Genomic DNA, 21,117 nt, shown 5'->3' with positions numbered 1-21,117 from the left:
AGGTCCAACCCGGTATTGGCAAGGTGTACCTAACAAAGCGGCCAGGAAGTGTATGTACTTTACATCTTATATTTTTTGCTTGATCATGATAACCCCACTCTCTTCATGACTTCAGTGGAACAAAAATAGTCCTTCTTGCTAACTGTATGGAGAACACGTTTCTATTCAGCCAATTTAAAAAGCACCAAAAAAAAAAAAGAGTTTAATGCCTTCACGGCCCACACTTACGCTCGATGCCCCTCAGATACCAGCTCGTTCAGTACAAGGTCACACATCAGATGCATTGTTTACATCTTAAACTACATTCATACATCCTTATCGCAGCTTTGCATTAAACGTAAACAATCTGCTGGAACGCTTCAGCTCATTTGTTTTCTTTCTGCTCCTGACTCCAAATTTAGGTCCTGCGTTTTTCACTGTGGTGAGGTTTGTGGAATTCACCTTCTTCCTAATCCAGAAAACCAAGTCAGTGAAAGACTTTAATAAGACCAATAAAAAAGGTCTTTACATTCTTGAACAGAGAAATATGCCTGTGGTTTGAAATTTGGCTCACAGATAATAACTTTACAAGACACAGCGAGCCTTCCCCGACTGTATCACAGCACAAACATGTTAAACATTTGCCTATAATGTTTTTCAAATACAAAGCAAGTGCATGAAGAAGTGTACGCTAATTATCTATTTTCATTCCTTCCTACTTCCCCTGACATGGGAAGGGTGGAGAGGGAAGTGGTGGGTAATGTTTTGTTCTTTTGCTCCTCTCTGAATTAAATGAGACCTGCAAATACAAGTACTGACAATAAATCTATAAACACACCTGATAATAATTTTAATTGCAAAAAGGAGTGAGCAGATGCTTTTAAGCAGGTTGAACTCTATCAACATTAGAAAGGCTTTCACTTCACAGTATGAGGAGGAGGAGCTGGTGAGGAGTTTTACAAGAAGTCTCACAAAATACTCACAAACCATATTTATGATACCACAAATGTCTTTGTAGGCCATATAAAATCCGCTGATACCTTCCTCCTTGTCAAAAGTCAGCAGCAGAGTGTGGGCTGCCATGTGATCGGATGTTTAAGTCACCGCCCGCTGCTAGACATGACAACGAGTCCTTGTTAAGACCTAAGATGTCCATCTGTCCACATGGGAGGTGGAACTCCTCACCCCTCCTGAACACTCATCTCAGGCCTCCCAGTTCCTCCCTTGCTCAAGCTGTTATTGCACAGACTGCTCGCAATCAAGCGTTTTCCTGCCCCAGTGGAAGCGGAGATTATCATTTTATCTCTGAAATGTCACACCTATAGGAGCCCGTTGCACCTCCTAACAACTGATATTCAACAGTCTAGTGCACAGGAGTGATGCAAAAATAACACCAGGGTCAACAGTTTTTCATCCATGAGATTCAACAGCAAGCCAGAGTCTAGGCGAAAGTAATACACTAATCAGACCATATTGCAGTATGACAGAAATAAATATATAATCTACTACATCACCTACTTAGAATTCCCATTGAGCAGAAAGTCAGCAGAAGAGGCTCACAGACGGAGAAGGCTGGTAGCACTCTCTCAAACATTTTCCACCTAAATAACACCAGCTAAGCCTTGAGCCTCCCCATCACCATTTCTCGTGTGTACATCCAGCTCTGAGTTCTCCTGCACAGTCCAGCAGAAGCTAACTCTGCATTTCTCTGTGGCAGCAGGAAAAGGAGAGGCGAGATGAGAAAGCAGATATACCAGAGCCAAGTCTCAGCAGAGCACCATCCTCGGGTGACCCGTTTACAGTCCTCCCGAGTGAAGACAAGGGAGAGACAAGGGTGGGGGGGGGTTGCTGGGGATAGATTGAGAGAAGGGAGGAGGGGAGGTGGGGGTGGGGTGGACTGTCCGCAGGATTACTGAGCAAAAGCCGACTGCGAAGTTAACGGAAAACAGCGGCGGCGCCTCACCGAGCTCTCCGTCCGAGAGGGCGAGAAAGCAGCGAGAGCGGATTAGAGACACAGAGAGGGAGGAGGCAACGAGGATGGACACTGTGGGCCCCAGCAGAGCTTCTTCATTAATGACCCCAGCAATGTTGTACAGCAGCAGCACCATACCCAGAAAACTGCTAAAAAAAATTAAAAATCCCCCCTCCTCATCTCTCCCTGCGCCTCCCTGCATTCACAGACAGGAACCAACATGCAAAAAGAAAGAAAGAAATACCCAACACAACCAAATGAGGGATGAGCTGGCCAAAAACTTACCAGGGCAGTATGTGTCCAGGTCTGGATTCCTGGCAGTGGTGGAGGTGTGTGTAGGGGAGCCAAGCTCTGATTGTGGAATGCGAGGGCTCTCCACAAACTTTGCTTTCCGCAGAGGGGCTGGGAGCAGAAAGCACACACACACACACACACATTCATATACATATAGAGAAGGAGACAACACGTGCACACACAGAAACACACAGAGACACACAGAGACACACACACACAAATCAGGGAGATGGAAGAAGACAAGAAAGAGAGGAGTGACAGGGACAGGACAGAAAGGGAGGAAGTCAGAGAGCTTATGAACTTGAAGCAGCACACTGATAAAATGAAAACATCCTGAAGGCCTTCTTGGGCAGCTTTGTGCAGCTTCGCCTCGGGTCAGATAAAGCTAACGCATGAGTAAACAAGCAGCATTGCAAATCAGGTACTGGGCTACAAACCAATACACCTGCAAAACATCAGCCCACTGAAATGCAAAAATAACAAGAAGCAAACAAGATGCACCTTTGAAAAGGAGGAGAAAAAAAAAAAAAGCGTTTCTTGCGTCTGTTTGTCCAGTGTCAAAAATCACACCGGGAATGCAAATGATATCCATTTTGGGAATGTCCTCGCGCCTGACTCAACCACAACGTCTGAGACATCAAATGAGAAACTCAGAGATTCACAGAAAGCCGGGGGTGGTGGCTGTGACATGATCTTTTCATGGGTTCTTGGTCACGGCACACGGATCGTGAGCACTGTTACCCACACCAGATTACTGTATCATGAGTGCATACATTGTGGTGTAATAAAAAGCTGGTCTACAAAGCACACAAAGAACATCCATTCACAGCGAAGCAACAAAGTCTTTGTGCTGATGAACGCACACAGAGCACGCCCTGGAAGAAATGCAACGAGAAAAACAACAAAACTCTGCAATCCATTCAGAGGCATCCGTTTGCAGGGATGTTGTTGTAAAATCACTGAGCGTGATGGCTCTCCACAGCAATAATACCATAATGCTTCCTGCACTTGCTCTGCTTTTTAATGTTCTGTCAATTAGCACAAAAATGCTAAGCCTGCTTATGCTGAATATCCGGCTAATAAACCACACAAATGGAGACAAAACAAACAAGTTTCCATTCATAACCAGGAGGAACCAGACCATACCCCCCCCATAGAAGTTCTCACTATGGAAACGGCTACCATGATGCTATGAAGGGAAAAAGCAATCAGCCTATATCAACTAAATTGTGCATAAGGCTCATTTGTTTCATCTATTCTTCTCTGTACTGGTGTGGGTTTGAGATGGGCAGGAGCCGAGGATAATTTACTCTTAATTGACTAATCTGGTTAAATAAGGGTTTAAAATAGATTATACTGTATGCTGCAACCACTGTTGTTACGGGTGAGCACACATGTCCAAAGCTATCTGGTGCAGAAACACTGTGCAGGACCAAAGTGCAGCAAGCAGGAAGTCACGAGCAGCAGTTGGAACATATGTTCGAGCAACAGCGAGCGCGGAACAAGAACAGATTCTTTAGCGCTTTCGTTTAAGGCTCGTGTTACAGCTAATGTCAGGATAATGTATATGTGTGCATAATGGGTGGGGAGGAGAGCTCTAATCCCTTTGTCTACGTACTGTTGAGCACAGCGCAGCAGGACAGATGGTCGATGTAAAACACGGAGAGAAAGTTCAAGCTTCCTCACAGCCTGCAGGCTTGTAGACGTTCCATTTTTAAGACAAACTATTTTTAGCCTTTTTAACGTTGCATAAAAGGCACAGTTCAAAGACTTTCTCAGTGTAATTTTTTCACTAACTGCAGTCCAATTTATGCTTAGTGACAATGTGCGTCTTTCTGATACAGATGATCTTCAGTAACGAGTTTAAAGTGTTTTAATTTATCCCGGTGGCACAAAACTTCAACATCTGCAGGTGCATTGGTATAGATTTGTTGTGTTTAACTTTAAATTGGAATAAATAAAGTACGGACAAAAGCACTGAGACACACCACTTAATCGAATTCATGAGTTTTCACCTGTGGCTACAGGTGTATAAAAATCAATCACCTATCCATGCAGTCTGCAAACATTTTTGAATGAATGGGTCATTCCAAAGAGTCGCTGAAGTCGAGTGTGCTGCTGTAGTAGGACGCCACTGGTGTGAGGATTCATGGAAGCATTTAGGAACCAGAGCAACTCAAGTAGTGGCAGACCACATGAGGTTACAGAGCGGGGTTGTCAAGCGATGATGCGCCAAAGGTGCCAACGCTCTGCTGACTCAGTGACTGCAGAGTTTCAGACCTCCTCTGGCATCAAAATCGCAAAGAACTGCACCGGCATGGGCTTCCACTGCCGAGCAGCTCCTATAAGTCTAATGCATCCCTTTGCAAGTTTAATGTGACACTTTGAGCTAAAACAGAACCAAAAATAAAAAAAAGATTATTTTATCCCTGCCTTAAATGTTCCTACTCACTCTACAACATTGTGTAAAATATGCAAGCAAACACAAAACAGGAAGAAAAGTTAATTTCATTGTCAGTCTCTGTTCCCCAGAGGTGCTCAGCATCTTCTCTGTGTGAGTACAACAGATGTGCAACTCCAACGCTAAATATTATCAGTTGTAAATTGTTTTATTTCACCTGTAATGACAAAGAATTTGAAACTGAATGTTTTAATTAACTCCAACACTCGGAAGGAGAGAAAAGAATACAGATAGGTGAAGCCTGTCAGCTTCTTCAGAGAGCAGCTCTGCATGTGCTGCTCTGTGACCTTCTGAACTTAATATTGCACCACTGCTAGTGTCACCATGGAAGTTTAGTTTCAAATACTGTAATAATCTTTGCACTATTTAGCTGATATCTGGTCCCTAATCAAACTTTATTGGACAAAGTGAAATCTTAGATAAAAAAAAGTCAAGAAATCACCAAAGTTATAATAATTCCTTTCTGCAGAAATGTCAGCATCAAATGTCACATCAATCCATCCAAAAAGTTGCTCAGACATTTATTCAGCATCAGAGTAATGGACCAAAGGAAGAAACGACCAAATGACGTTTTCATGCTGCCGGCAGGACTAAAAACAAGAGTCAGTGGCCTCATAATGACAGCGGCTCATAAGGAAAAAGAAACTTGTACCTTGATCCAGATGTGAGCTCACCGTGCATTAATCCACTGCAATCTGTTGTCATAATTTGAGATATTCTGCTCACAAATGCAAAGTAAAACAAATGAAATGGCAAAGAAAATAAAGTCCCGCTTCACAGCGATGTGCAGAAAGTAGGAGTTGCCATATTCAGAGAGTACTGGGTTAGTGTGGTGTGGAGAGGACTCTGCTAAATACCAAATCTAGGAGGTTATCCAGCACAAATGTCACAGCGGGAACGGCACGGCAGACAGGATTACAAGATTTCACTTACACATTTTTGACCAGCGTTTTATGAGCTTAGCATGAACTACCTGACTGAATCTTCTTGTTTATATTTTTTATAGCGTAGTAGTAAAATTACACAAGATCTAAATCAATACAATGAGTTAATAAATAGATATAACAAATAATATTAATACAAACATGCAGCATGTAAACGTTATACAAATAAATGTATCTGAATCAGGAATGTTCTGGACTGAGTGGCCCCGTTTCATACGTCAAAGATGACTGCAAGCCTGCAAACAAAGATGGGACAGTGCACGATTTTACATTTATGAATAAACTGAGTATTTAGTGCTTTTATTAGACTTCACACATTTTCAGAGAGGAAGGCTGAATGTGAATACAACTTATTTGCAAGAAATTCCACAAGGATCCTTTAATTTATCCGTAAATATTTTCCATATTTTCCTCTCGGTTGCGTGTTCATTTTTATTATCACATATCAATAGCCTGTGGCAGGTTTTGACCTCCACACAGTCATGCTTTTTTTCACAGGTTTCTGGTCATAATTGGTGTGAAGGCTGTACACATATTACTGCTGATCTGAGGAGGTAAATAAGAATTAAATGAATTGATGGAGCTCTTGGTTTTCAGCAGGCAGAGATACTTTCTGAACTGTAAAGTGTTTGGCTCAGGGCTGGAGCATTTTTCCTGCCTTGTCTTTCTTTTATGGTTTTGAAATGTTCACTTTGTTGGTTAAAAAAAAAAAAAAAAAGTGTGTGCAATAGCAGAGCAGTCCTTCCTGAAAAAGAGTCCAAAACTTGTATTTTTCTGCTTCCATTCAACCTACAGTTCTGTCTTATTTCCAGAAGATGCTCTTGCACCTGCACTGACAGGCTTGCAACAGCTTGCGCTAACCTGTAACAAGCTGGAAGGAGAGTGTGACAGTCTGACAGCGTGTCTGCAAGAGCATGAACACAAAGTTCCTTATTTATATCAATAGTTTCTGCATTTGAAATCATTTACAGCTTCCTGCAACGCTGTGACACTGATTGCACTCGGAGACTAAAGTCATCCCCTTCCCAGAATATCAATTTTGGGATAAACTATAGCGAAAAGAAGATTATCTTTTCTTTTGTTTGTAGTCTCCCTGATCTCACCTCTACAAAATGGGGAAGGGAAACGCTGTGTATTGGAGAAAATCCCCTCTATAGCTCTGGTTCCAGGAGACTAAATCCCATGGACTTCTCTCCTGCAGTTCTGTTGTCAGTGTGTGCCAGGCTGAGGATGGGTGACAGTGTGATGGATGGCAGCAGGCAAATCCACTCCTCTAATGAGCTTATGAATAAATATATCTTGTCTGCATGTGCAGATGCACGTGGCCGTGAAATAGATATTTCTTACATGCTCTGGATGTGAGGCTGTGAATATGAATATGCATGCGACATGTATGCAAGTGTACATGTGAGATTAGAGTAAGAAAAAAGTGTGTGTGTGTGTGTGTGTGTGTGTGTGGGGTGCTCAAGGACAATGTGAAAAATTTAAAAAGCTCATATCTATTCCCTAGACTGTCAGCACAGACACACAGCCTTTGGCGAAGTCATCAACAAAACAGAAAGCACGTCAATATTGTGATTCAAATTCACACGGTGTTGTGCATATGAAAGAGGAAAGCTTCTTTTCAACATGGCAGTCCCCTCAGACACAACCTGGGCTTTCAACAAATAAATGACAAGATCTGAATATGAATTGGAAGCTCCAATATGCAATGCACATTTTCTCATTTGCTGCAGATAAGCGAATGATAAGCAAGCAAAAGGAGACGTTTCCACGGCTGCGTCTCCACCGCTGTGTCAGTCACAGACGACCTCGGGCACCCACTCAGACAAAGACACGGCGCCCACAAATTAACATACACATGCACGTACAGACCAGTGGGTGAGGACGTACATCGCCCAGCTGTCTGCAGCCGAAGCGGAGCTTTACAGAAACGGAGCACGCGGCCCCAGTCACTATGGCAACAGCAGAGCGCAGGGAGAGGAAGAGTTGTCCATCTTTTCAGAGTGGTGGTAACGCAGGCAGAAGCTGACTTCACCGACACTAAAAGCTTCTTTTGCTCAAATGCAATCAAACAGCCTCTTTGTATTGACAACTCTCAGCTGCTTCACAGCACCGCGTCGCCCCGTCATCACCTCGGCTCAACAAACTCAGCTTTCAAAGACGCGAGCTGCTGCAGCCGTGGCTCTGCTCCTCTGTGCGCCGGTCCAGAAACACATCACGCGATCTTAATCAACTTTCTTTACACATATAAGAACATATACGACATTTTGTGAGTGCCTGCGTAGAGTATAATGTCCAGACGAGCTGAGTAATACAGTCAAACCAATATCACATTTTATTATTTATAAAAATGATGATATTGCGGAGTCAAGTCGATTGTTTTTGTGTTACATAATGAATTTTTACTGTGCTCAGTTCCATCTCCACTATATATATTCACGGACTTTACTAAAGTATCGCTGCATGATTCAAAGCTCAAAATAATCCTTATTTATCTAAGAGTGGGACCTCAGTTCAGCCTCTGCCTCAAACAAACCTCCTTCTGATTGGCTGGCCCAGCATGTGGGTGGGGCTTCTTTGTCACAGCCTGAGCTGCCCACCTGAGATGACCATATTAGAGATATCCTCTCTTTTACATCATACAGAGTAAAAACAAAAAAACTGATACTATTGCAGAGCCATATTTCCTGTGCTGTTAAGTTCCTCTGAATGGCTTTTCCATAATACTAAACAGACGTATGCTTCCTTTTACGTCCGTGTGGGACATGTCAGAAAAGGTCAACAATGTTAATCTATCAAGCAGCAAAGAAGTCTGTCCACAAATAGGCTTATGGAGTTAAAAGGATGGAATAAAGTGGACATGTTTGGGTACGTTTGAAGATAAATCTTTAATAACTCCTCATATTCAACATATAACGAACCATAGCTTTGGCTCAGAAGCAATACGGGCTTCAAACTGTAGTAGTAAAGAGACTCTGTTTTATGTTTATTTCTCCAGTCTCCATGAATGACCCAGAGCCTTGTGTTCATTTAATAATCAGACTCACAGACTACAGATGATTTTGTGTACTTCTCTTGTTGACTTGTTAAACAAAACAATACAGACCAGATGTTGCCGTGCAACACGAAGGCTGCCGACAGTCAGCAGCGAGTCGAGTCCATTAGCTCGGCTGCCTCTCCCTTTTTTGTCTTTTATTTTCACGTATGCGTGCCAGTGTCTGTGCGCTAGCGTCTGCACACACTCATGTGTATCTATCATTACAGGCCTTGGGAGGATTAGCAGATCAAGGTGAGGCACAGGCAGAATTTTAAGAGGAAGGCGGGAGGGGCTGATTTTCTAAGAAGGCTCATTAAGTGAGCTCTCCTTAACCCAAAGAGCTGTTAATTCAACGTTTCACATAACCTTATTGGGCTTGGATTAAACCAACAGTACAAATTCAAGTGATATCAACACACAACAACATGCGAGTGGGTTAACCTAAATCTAAGACTTACAGAAGGAATGTGGAGCTGTTTTATGTTACTGGCTTTTGATAGAGGTACACAGCTGGTAATCCCCACACAAAGGATGATCTCAAGTTAAGACTGAGCTTCAGTGGCCAAACATGATGTGGCCTTTTCCCACTTGAGTCAAAGGCACTGTGGAGCATAGACTGTGTACACAGCAGGAACTTGAGGGCCTTTTTTTTAGGGCTGCACACATCTTTGTCCATGTTTCAACTACAGGAACTCCCATATAGGACCTCTTTAAGGGAGGTGTTTGTGTGGACCTGAAAAACTGTGAGGCGGGGGCTCGGCAGAGCGACAGTCGTTCTTGAACAACCAAAAATATGTGACAAAAAAAACCCGCAGACTGCTGCTCTTTCAAACATCACTGCTGAGCAGAAGCTGCCAAATAGAGTTTATTCCTGTTAGCCTGAGCCCACAGTTCACAGACAAGGATGTTCTTTAGTGTTTGACTCAGCTTCACATGTTGTTTGTGTACGACGCCATTGTTCACAAGTCACATTATCATTATTTAAGAAAAAGCATGATTAATGTTTTAATGGAGATCCATAGGATTTACCACACTGCAGCATTTATTTAGATGTTAGATTCAACTCATTGTCATTGTGCGCACAAGGCACACAACGAAATGATCGTTCCAGATCACTCATCCAGAGACGAGCATCTGTGGTCGTGCAGCCAGAGACCGGCGCTACCGTTAGGCAATGAGGTTTAAGTGTCTTGCCCAAGGACACAATGGGCAAGGGCGACAGGGGCTCGAACCTGCAACCTTCTGGCTACAAGGTGAGCGCCTACCCACTGCACCACTGCCACGAATGGTGTGAGCAGCAGTTTTTCTTATTCTTTCATCACTGGTCCAAAATGTACACATCCTCCTCATAGTGTCACACAAACCCTCCAAAAAAATGAAGACCAGCCGCCATTGAGTGGTTTCAGCACCGCTAACCTTCTTTTCTGACGGTTTCACTACTTCCACAGCACGGTGACACAGAGTGACCATGAACATTTCACATAACCTTCCTCAGCAGGAGACGAGGAAGGCCCGCACTCCTGAGGATAGCAGCAAACTGAAGTCAAATATCGGCCACTCTGAGAAAGCGAGAGGAGCATAATTTCCAAGGACACCACTTGATACAGTGTCCTAATAATAGCAAGGGTGCCTTGACCTTTGTCGCAGCTGGAGTCAGGCCTCTAGTGGAGATATTTATAACCTCCCAGCTACGCTACTTGAGAACCACACCCTCACCACTGAGACAAATCAGTGAGAGCTGGATGTTTTTCTCCTGTTATTTAATTAGGGCCCTGAAATAAACAATCAAAACAAAAACACATTGCATTACTAAAATCTTTGCTTCCAATATTAAGCTCTTCTGATTGAGATGTTTCTGATAATGTGCCACTATCTTTAGCGCGACATAAAATGAACATCAAAGCTCCCCAAATTTCTTTCATGTCTGATTAAGAGCTGTAATCAATCGCTGCCCTCGTGTAATCCCGCACACACAGCAGACTGACAGTAGCTGTACAAAGCCAGAGCTGTGATCCAGGCAAACGCCTCATAGGAGTTCAGGACCCTGAAATGACTGAGCAAATAAGTTAACAGCAGACAGACGAGCGGTGAATGTTAATACCGAGGCTGGTGTCACTGTGGAGTCCTGTGTAATAGTCCGTAAGGGTTTGGATACGCATGGACACACATACACATACAGTAACACACTTCTTTAGGTCTCTGTGTGTTTGTGTATCTCAAAGAGAAGTGTTTGCTCAGCTCTTCACCAGCGACATTCGGAGAAAGCAGTGAGGTGGTATATGTAACCCACTGCTCTGTTTTGTAAGCAAATCATTATCATTGCTATTAATAGCACACTGCGGGTTTCTCTTCTCCACTCTACACCCCCCCCCCAGAAGGTACCACTAAATACCTAGATAAAACTAAACATAAGCAACAGCCACAGTAAGAGTAGTAAGATAGTAATTTCATTTGTAAAACCTCACATGCAAGATGCAGCCGTTTGCTGTGCTACACAGAAGAGGATTAAAATTAAGAAAGAAAAACATTGAACAGAAATTCAACATCTGATGCCACGAAAACAGCAAAAACATCTTAACAGGACTTCATGAAAGATTGGAGGTTTAAAGAGTAAAATTCAAAGAAACAGCCAAGCCTTGGTAATTTATGCTGTTAAAATAAGAAATCTAAAAGATAATAATTCTGTCACCAGTTTGGTTGGATAGCAGAATATTTATTCAATTTCAAATCTTTGTAATATCTCATAATTTTTTAGGGATGCAGTCTTGTTGTTGTCTTGGTCAATAGTTTTTTCACTCCCTGTGTTTATACAGCACTACTGTATTTAATCATTAATAATCATTAACCTCTGGCTCTGCCCATCTTTTGTCTCATCTCCGAGTCGTTCTCTTTCCCCACACCCCCAAACCTGTGAGGGTGGATGGCTGCTCGTCCCTGAGCCTGATTCTGCCAGAGTCTTCATCCGGTTGAAAGAGTTTCTCCTTCCCACTGTGCTTTCTCACAGGGGGTCATGTGGTTGTTGTGGGTTCTTCATAATATTGTAGGGTCTTTACCCTTGAGGCGACCGTTGTTGTGAATTGGCGCTATATACAGTACCAGTCAAAGGTTTGGCCACACCTTCTTTCATTATTGTTTGCATTGTAGATTAATACTGAAGTCACCCAAACTATGAAGAAATACATATGGAATTATTTAGTAAACAAAAAGTGTTAAACACTTTTTGTGCACATTTTATATTTTTATATTTTAGATTCTTCAGAGCAGGCACCTCTTGCTTAGATGACAGCTTTGGTCACCTGGAACGGCTTTCAGTTCACAGCTGTGTTTTGTGAAGAGTTAATATCTTGAATTTCTTGCCCTCTTAATGTGTTTGAGACCATCAGTTGTGTTGTGAAGAGGTAGAGTTGATATACAGTGAATAGCCCTATTTGAGTAATGTTCTGATCCATATTATAGCAAGAACTACTCAACTAAGTAAAGACAAACAACAGTCCATCATTACTTTAAGAAATGAACGTCAGTCAATCCAAAACATTTCAAGAACTTTGAACGTTTCCTCAGTTGCAGTCGCAAAGACCATCAAACGTTATGATGAAACTGGCTCTCATCAGGACTGCCCCAGGAAAGGAAGACCAAGAGTTCATCAGAGTTACCAGCCTCAGAAACCACAGGTTAACAGCACCCCGGATAAGAGCCCACCTAAATGCTTCAGGGTTCAAGTAGCACACACACCTCAACATCAACTGCGTGACTGCGTGAATCTGGACTTTATGGTCAAATTGCTGCAAAGAAGCCACTTCTAAGAAAGAGCAACAAGAAGAAGAGAATAGCTTGGACCAAGGAACACAAGGAATGGACATCAGCATGGCTACCACAGCATTCTGCAGCAACATGCCATCCCAAATGGTTTGTGGGACCATCATTTGTTTTTCAACCCCAAACACACCTCCAGGCCACATAAGGGCTATCTGACCAGGAAAGAGGGTGATGGAGTGTTGTGTCCACAATCACCTGATCTGTTGGACCGCAGAGTGAAGGCAAAGCAGCCAACAAGTGCTCAGCACCTCTGGGAACTCCTTCAAGACTGCTGGAGAACCATTTCAGGTGATGACCTCATGAAGCTGATTGAGAGAATGCCTGGAGTGAGCAAAGCTGTGCCCAAAGCAAAAGTGCCGACTTTAAAGAACCTAAAACATCTTTTGGTTTGTTTAATACTTTGAAGTTTACTACATGATTCCTTGTGTTCCTTCATAGCCTGGATGCCTTCAGTATTCATTTACAATGTAGGAAAAAAAATTAAAAACATTGATTGAGAAGGTGTGTCCAAACTTTTGAGTGGTACTGTAAATAAAACTGAACTAAACTGAATTATTTAGTTTTTCGTGGTGTTTATCTTCAAACTCTTCTCTCTCTTAATGATACTATTTTAGAATAGTTAACCAGCTTAAAATTGATATGCCACTGATGCTCACCTGCTTGACCAGGTAACCTATAGGTGTAAGGCTACTGCTAGGGGCTGGGTTGGAATCCACCTCAGACCATTTCCTGCATATCATTCCCCCACTCTCCCCCTTCTTTCCTGCCCCCCCCCATCACTCATTCTTCTTTAAGCATTAATTTGTACAGAACAGTAGGATCACAAACTGAAATATAAAACTGTACATCATCAGCATATCAGCAGTTAACTACATATTGGTAATGTTACTGAGTGGCATTATGGATAAAGAAAGTCCAAAAGTCATGTCACAAAAAAGAAATAAAGAAATTATAATCAACAAAGTCAAACACTTTGCCAAGGACAGCTTTTCTGTGAGCAACAACAATGACATTCACTGCTTTTGTGCTACTTCTTGCAAAGTTACTTTTATGCCACTGAAATTTTCACAACAGTCATTTAATGCCAGGAGACATACTGAATGTCAATGGGACCTTTCTGTCTAGAGAAAGAAATAAGAAGAAGAAAAAGTTACTTTAAAGTTTACCAAAGAAAGGGAAATTACAGCCAAGCCTATAATTGCTAAGGCTGTCTCTGTCTGGGTTGTATTTCTTTAGTAGAGTGTATACTGGAGCTGTTTTGAAAGCTTTTGGGGAGTTTTCTAATTGTAGGTTGTTACCTGTTACACACAGTGGAATCTGACTTTAAAGAGCTTGGTCGGAGGGGGCTCAAGAGGATGACTTCATCTCGCTAATGGTGGCGCTGACTGCATCTTCTCTAATCATAATGAAAGACTGTAATTCTAGATTCAGGGAGTTGTTACCGAAGGGGCAACACTGGCTCAATTGACAAGTAATTCTACTCATTCGAGAACCGCTGCTCGATTTTAATATGTAAGAACAGTAGTCTAGTATGGTACTTATAATTAAATCTCTCTCATAAACTCTGAGAATGAGAAAAAGTGAGCTCTTTTAAAGGCCAGTAGTGTCACGCATAGTTAAGGTGACCAAGTGTCCCACTTCATGTGGGACTGAATGGCATTTTTAACCCTGCCTCACATTTTGATTGGGTCAAAAAGAGATGCTCCTCACTACTGAAACCAGGGCTAACCGCTGGTTATCACAGTGGCTCAGATGTTAGCAATATTACCTCACAACAAGAAGGTACTGGGTTCAAACCCAAGGAAGGCCCTTCTGTGTGGAATTTGTGGGGTCTCCTCCTGCTTGCGTGGGTTTTCTCTGGGGGCTCTGGTTTCTCCTGCCTTTAAAAACATGCTAGGTTAATGCTCCCTATTTTGCAAAAGAGGTTCTTAATCTCAAGAGTTTCGCTTCCTAGTTAATAAGACAAATCTTAAAGATTATAACCAGACAGAGCAGCAGCTGCAATAGCTGTAACCTTCACAGTTTTTAAAGACAGATGTGTCAGACTACCACTCAGGTTTACTGGAAAATATACACTTGGCCCCACCTTTAGTTTACTATGGTTTGTTCACCTTATAGCACATGCTGTCTATACGGTCACTCAGAAGGCTGCTTTTCTAATCAAGATCGAGTGGAAAACAGGCCTAAAATCCAGATGCTAGACTCCCACTAAATACTCAACATGTAACTGATAGTCCAGTAAGCAAATTAATATCACACCCACATTTCCTTTGCAGTTTGTGATGCCAGTAAACTGACCCATGCATGCTAGATTTTAGACATCTGTCCAATTTATTTCATAACTCATTTTTTGGCTTACAAGCTATTTGTCTTACACAGGAGGGAAACTGAGCAATTATATTAATCGATATCCTCTGAACCACTGCAAAGGGTACAGTAAGTGAAGTTTATGCACAGGTAAGTGGGCCACATCAATTTAGAAGCCTGCAATTCAAAGCCAGGTTTAACCGGCTTGTCTTGTGGAAAAGAAATAAAAATACGGGCTCACAGATAAATGCGGGCACCAACACGGACTCCCAAACACTTGAATGACTCAAGAGGAGGCAATGGTTAGAATAACCTTGAAAAACATACTCTATGATACGATTTCCCTGGGTATTCTCAAAAGAAATGCCTCAATCATGACAAAGTGGGATCTGTGTTGGTCTGTGCCTGTTGAATGCCCATCTTCAGACTGTCACCACTCAGCTAAAATGTCCAATAAAAGAGAGGGAAATAATAAAACAGTCCTTATGTCATAATCGTGGAGGGATACACTGCATTACTTTGGAAGAGACCTGATTCACCTGCTCCATAAAGTTCAAATAACCCCATGAGGGATCCACCATGAAGACAATAAACACGGCTACTTAGCCACCCTGAAATTGAAGTTCTTGGTGTCATTGCCTGATAAGAGCATGAATGACAGCTGACAAGGTAAGCTCATCAAAGCACTCTCCAGGTGGTGATACTAAGTGGTGTGAAAACCGGCTGTAGGCGCCTCATCAAAAACCAGTCACCTGAGACCAGCAATAGCAGCTGGTGACGAGATGCTCGTGTTTTGCTGGCAGACAATGTTATTGAGACATTTTGTTCTGTTCACACACCAGCCAGCAGTCCCCTGGGATAAGGTAGAGAGGCAGGAAGCCTGCAGTAAGAGGGAGGAACGACGTCCCAGCACATGACAAGGTGATTCTGGTACACAACAACAAGCTGCTGCCGACTGCCTGGGGAGAGGGGGAAACTATTCCCCACCAACTTCAACCCATTTACGCAACCATATGCTACATATGACGCTGCGCTCTGCAAGGAAAAGTGAGACACACAACAACAAGACCAAGCACCATTAGCCGCCCACAGCTTGCGCTTTAGACACGCACACACACACGCCAACAGACACATACATATACACACACACACGCCAACAGACACATACATATACACACACACACGCGCGCGCTCTCTCTCAAAGACAATTGAATGCTCACCCACGCTGACGCATGAAACAGACCAGCTCGCCACGAAAAAACACTTACATTATCACACTCTGGTTGATTCACAGGCCCTCGAGCCTACACTGTGATTAGAGTTCAGCCCTTTGACAAATGCATCATTTCATGGAGAGAAATGACTTTCCTGCACTCCTCCCATTAGCCCCATGTCTGTACAAACGTCATTCGAACCAGCGGCCGCTCCGGAGAGCGGACGAGCTCCATACAAGCAAAGGTGGAGCAGCAGGTGAAAAGTGGTGAGGGTTGGAGGGGGGAGACAGAGTTTGCGGGCACAGATGGAGGAATGAAACAAGCAAAAGAGGGTGTGGCTGAGCTCACCATTCTCAAACCAGATCTCGCATTCCTGAAGGCTGGAGTACGGCACCAGCTCCCCTCCTTCCCCTTCCAGCGACACAAGCAGTCCTGCTTCCTCCCTGAGCGATGACCAGTTCATCAAAAATTAAATGAAAGAAAAGGAAAGAAGGAAAAAGAAAGAAAAGAAAAGGAAAACGCAGAAGAGAAATACGCAAAGCAGGGGAGGAGAAGTGCGGAGGAACACGAGCTCGCCCTCTACCTTCCCCCCTTGTTTCCCTTCTGAAGCAATCTCCACAGGTTTCAGTGGTGATGCTGCCCGCTCACTTCAGTTGCAGTAAATGATACAGAGCCGGGCAGCTATGGCAGTGACGGGAGGAGCGAGAAGAGGAGGAGGAAAGCGAGAGGGGAGGAAAAAGGGAAGGAGGAAGGAAGAACGCAGCAGTCACTGGGGAAAGAGAGGGGGACACAGAGGTGACACCTCTGTGATGACAGCAACGTAAAAAGCTGACAGGTAACCAAAAACCTTTGCCGGAAAGACAAGAGAGGAAAAAAAAAAAAGAGCGATGCGAGCAGCACAAGGGAGCCTTTCCTGTGAGCACAGATAGAGGTGAGCTCTCCAATCGCCTCCGTGACTGCATTAGCGCTTAGCGTGTTATGTATAGATGTGAGAGGCGCACACTCTCCGTACAGGAACCGGAGCCCAGGTCTCCAGCAGATGAATGGTGCAGTGCTGCTGTTGTCATAGCAACCACAGAGCAAAAGGAGGGGGAGGAGGAGAAGGGTGGGTATTGAGGCAGGAAAGAAAATGGCATGAAAAAAAGGAGGGAGGGAGTAAGGGAGGGTATTATTAAAGGGACACAGTTTTGCTGTTTGTGGACGGAGCTGCGGGGACATATCAGATCACAAGTGTGTGTGTGTGTGTGTGTGTGTGTGTGTGTGTGGTGGTGGTGGGGGTATTATATGACAGAAACACAGGCTTCAATAAAACCGACACCGTTTTCCTCTTGGGTTAAGGCAGCCCTGTCCGTCCTTGTTTTACCCTTGAAACTATTTGTCCAGCTGCAGCCATGTTTTACGGCGATTTAGACGTCCAAACCCACAGGGCTGCGAGCTTGTGTACAATCTCTGCTTTTGTGGAGCTTCATATCCGTCAGGCTGTAAGCCTGCTGTTCTAAATGTTTTTTATTAATCTCCTTCACTCACAGTTATTTCCCCAGGGCGACATCCCTAACCCCCTGCAAGTGTCACCAAAAAGTCACAGGTCAAACTTCACACACTGAAAATGACAGATGGAAACTCAAACCGCTCATGTTCAAATCAGAGGACTTCTGGCTTTGTATTTCTCAGTTGTTAGTTAACTTTTTCGATCATTCATCTTTGCTAGATTTTTTTCCTCTTTCTTAATGACATTAATTTCTGACACTGTTCATCTGCTGCAGATATTTTTATTTAGGTCTGACACTTCCTCTTTGTCTTCCTCCAGTTCGCTCCAGTTTTGGCTTGTAATTCTTTGAAAATCACCTTGCTGGAGCCAAAATACTATTTTATGCTTGTCAAACTGTCATCTTTGCCTACATACAATTTAAAATCGATTCATTACTAAGTTGTCTGTTTTGTGTAGACAGCACTGGCTCATCCCTTGGGTTCGGTGCCGTTTCATGCTTGAATGATTCATAGGTCAAAGTTACGCGGCTTAAACAACAGTCGTCTGAAAATGGTCAGGTACCGCACGAGCACTGGACTGAGAAAGAAGAAGCTTTAAAAAGCCCGGAGAACACTGAAGACCACTTTAAACAATTACAAGAAAGTCTGAGGTGGCTCAAGACTTTTGCACAGCACTTGTACTTAAGTAAAGAGATTAAAAACGTGTGTAAGGAATAAAAGCATCAGGAAGGATGCATAGCCTAGACTTTGCTGCTGCCAAGGAGTTGTAATCAGTCCGTTATGATAATATTCATGTCCTGAGTTTACAGACTGTGCTTTAGAAGCAATATAAATCTTGTGCAAATGTATGTTGTCTTTATATTACGTGTAAACATTTTTGCAAAGCTCCTGGCAGCTTCAGCCTTAAGATATAAACTATAATCTTTATTCCCACCGCCAGATATTGCAGCTCTTTCGATACTGTTCAGAGCTTTATCATTTTTCTATTGCTAGTTCATCTTCCCTGTGGCCTTTTCCTCTGTTTACCTGATACAGTTATAGATGAAAGATGAGCAGAATCGGAGATTTTCACTGGCAGGCTCACCTTTCTTTTCAAATACATCAGAATAAGCAGCACATCAGCAACCAAACCTCAGGTTTAGACACTTCCTGGTGGACAGCTGGATCAGAAGACTGATACCAGTCTTATATCTGTCTAAATAAAGGTGACAGCCAGCAGCCGAGCTATAGGTGGTAGCATCTGGTTTGGTGTTCTCCAAACTTCTTACATCTACCTCTTCAGAGGGTCTCAGGGGAGCTGCAGCAAATCCCACCTGACACTGAGCAAGAAGTGGGGTCCAACTCCTACAACTACTGTATGTAACAATTTTCCACATTAGGCACTGAGCCTTAGTGGCAGAACATGGCGGCTCATTTCCTTTGTTTCTAGTCTTTATGCTCAGCTGAGCTAAGTTAACTGGCTGCTGGCCATGCCCAGATCATCATCTTCCAAATGTCTGATGTGCCCTAACCAACGAGACTTTAATGATCAGGGTTTTTCCCTCTTCTCAAATAATTAGACACTATAATATAATAGTGTACAGGCTGTATGTACAGAGGAACAGTTTAATACGGAGACGGCTGTACCTCACCAGAAAATAAAAATTAACCATCCCAACACAAATTCACAAAAAGCTTCAAAGTATCTGATATTTGATAGAAATTAAGCAGCCAGAGTGTTTTCATTAAAGTGCAAATTCACTGCTTTTTTATGCTGCTGCTGCTCCAGCTTCTGGATTTGTTTGCATGCTGAACATTTTCTCATCAACTTTAATGTTAGCTGTGATATTTCCTCCCTGAACCATGAAACCATGGTCACAAGTGCAGACAGGTCAGCGCTGACTCTGCCTTTTTCCTTGTTTTCAGCTTTCATTAAGCCAGTTTCCATTTGTTTCATGTATTTTGGAAATACTATGGCATGGACACCCAGCTGAGCTCAGGACAGACTAAAAGCCTCAGCAGCAGCGCGGGGAAAGGGCAGGTGTAACATGGACAGTGGTATTGTAATTTACCAATTAAATAATCTCTCTAATAAAAATGATACACTATTGTTTTCCAGATTTCCAGATTTGATTTTCTATTTAAAAATGTGTGGGTTTGTTTTGTTTCTCGTCACCATACACACGGCCCATTTCTGTACTTCAATTTAATAAGAAGTTTCAATTTAGAACGTTTGATGCATTTTCTTATTTCTGTGGTGCAGTTTTAGTCTTCCAGTTCTGCACCAGCATTCATCTGCAGAACTTAATAAAGTGCAACAAATGGCAGCTACAGGGATGCATTAATTCCCTCAAGTAACTTTAAAGTGACATACTGTAGCACACTGTAAAAGAACTGATGTTTGCACTTAATAACACAGCACCTCATCCCTGAGACAGTCAGACTATTTGGACGGTGACTAAAATATGTCAAGTATTTCTGTCGCAGCATTTAATCCAGCCAGTGCTTTCCTGAGGGCATCATACTTAAACATTTCAATTACACCTTTCTACTCTTAACCTTCACTCTTTATTTTTCAGCTGTGACAACGGAGCCGAAAATGTCACATTTTCCCTCTCAGCGGAACAAATGATTTTGTGGGTCGGCGGCGGCTGGGACGTTGGAGGGAGGAAATAATGACGATAATTGAAGAACGATTTTCTCAAGGTGCAACGCTGGGTAAGGAGGCGTGGAGATTGAGATGTCCCAAATGTCAGTGTTCATTTCCAAAACTCACAGAGGATACCAGATGCAATATAAGACATGAGGCTGGCCAAGGATGAGAGGCAGAGATTGAGATGTCACACAGGAGCTGTTCACGTAAGAAGTGTCAAACATAAGAGAGTTACTCCGAAAAAAAGGACAGATGGATTGTTGCGTGTTCAAACATCTGTCTATATGATGCTGAGATCAGCTGGTGTTTAGTCTCATGTACAGAAATCAATCAGCTGAAAACGGGTATTAATTAGCTGCTGTTTGATGATGTTTTTAGGGCTACAAATTACAACAGTTTCATCATCAATTAATCTGGCTTTTTCTTGATTAATATTACAAAAGTAGTAAAAATTTTCATCACAATCTCCTAAAGCCCAAACTATTAAAACAATTAGCGTCTTTTGTCCAACACTTTAAATTAAACGTGATCGATGGTCTAAAGTTTAAGTAATTAGAAATTACGCTACAGTTTTGAGATATTTCTCTTTTATGCATTTTTATTTAATGCGACTTTATGTTTTTGTCTCTGCCAGGTTGTGATTTTACAAACAAATAATTCATTCTTCCAACTGAACTAATGCACCAAAAATCACAATCCAGCAACACGAGCAGAACGAGACTCTCCGGGAGTGATCTAAAAACAGCAAGGGTGCTTGAAGAGGTCCAGAAGTGGTTTTTCCTTCGTACACACAGAGTTGTGGAACTTTATGTTTGTACCTTGCATAATAAAATAAAGGGTTATGCTCTATAAATCTTGCTTTGATATTTTAAGTATACTTTGCAGTATACTTGGAAAAAAGCTAAACTATGGTAATTCAATCAGAAATGGGTAAACTGAAGACATTCTCTTTACCATCACATAATACAAA

At 42.6% G+C, this 21,117-nt stretch overlaps 1 protein-coding gene across 1 annotated transcript in view; it reads right to left on the bottom strand.

Moving 5' to 3' along the window:
* The window catches only part of tanc2b (tetratricopeptide repeat, ankyrin repeat and coiled-coil containing 2b), a 135,958-nt gene that overhangs the window by 49,213 nt on the left and 65,628 nt on the right, over window positions 1-21,117 (bottom strand). Inside the window, exon 5 of the mRNA XM_030755739.1 lies at window positions 2,237-2,353. Within this exon, the coding sequence (XP_030611599.1) occupies window positions 2,237-2,353 (117 nt within the window). The remainder of the gene's footprint in view (window positions 1-2,236; window positions 2,354-21,117) is intronic.

Source organism: Archocentrus centrarchus, chromosome 19 (genome assembly GCF_007364275.1).
Source record: "Archocentrus centrarchus isolate MPI-CPG fArcCen1 chromosome 19, fArcCen1, whole genome shotgun sequence".
In the NCBI taxonomy this organism is placed as follows: domain Eukaryota; kingdom Metazoa; phylum Chordata; class Actinopteri; order Cichliformes; family Cichlidae; genus Archocentrus; species Archocentrus centrarchus.
This window is presented reverse-complemented; position numbering and strand designations above follow the sequence as displayed.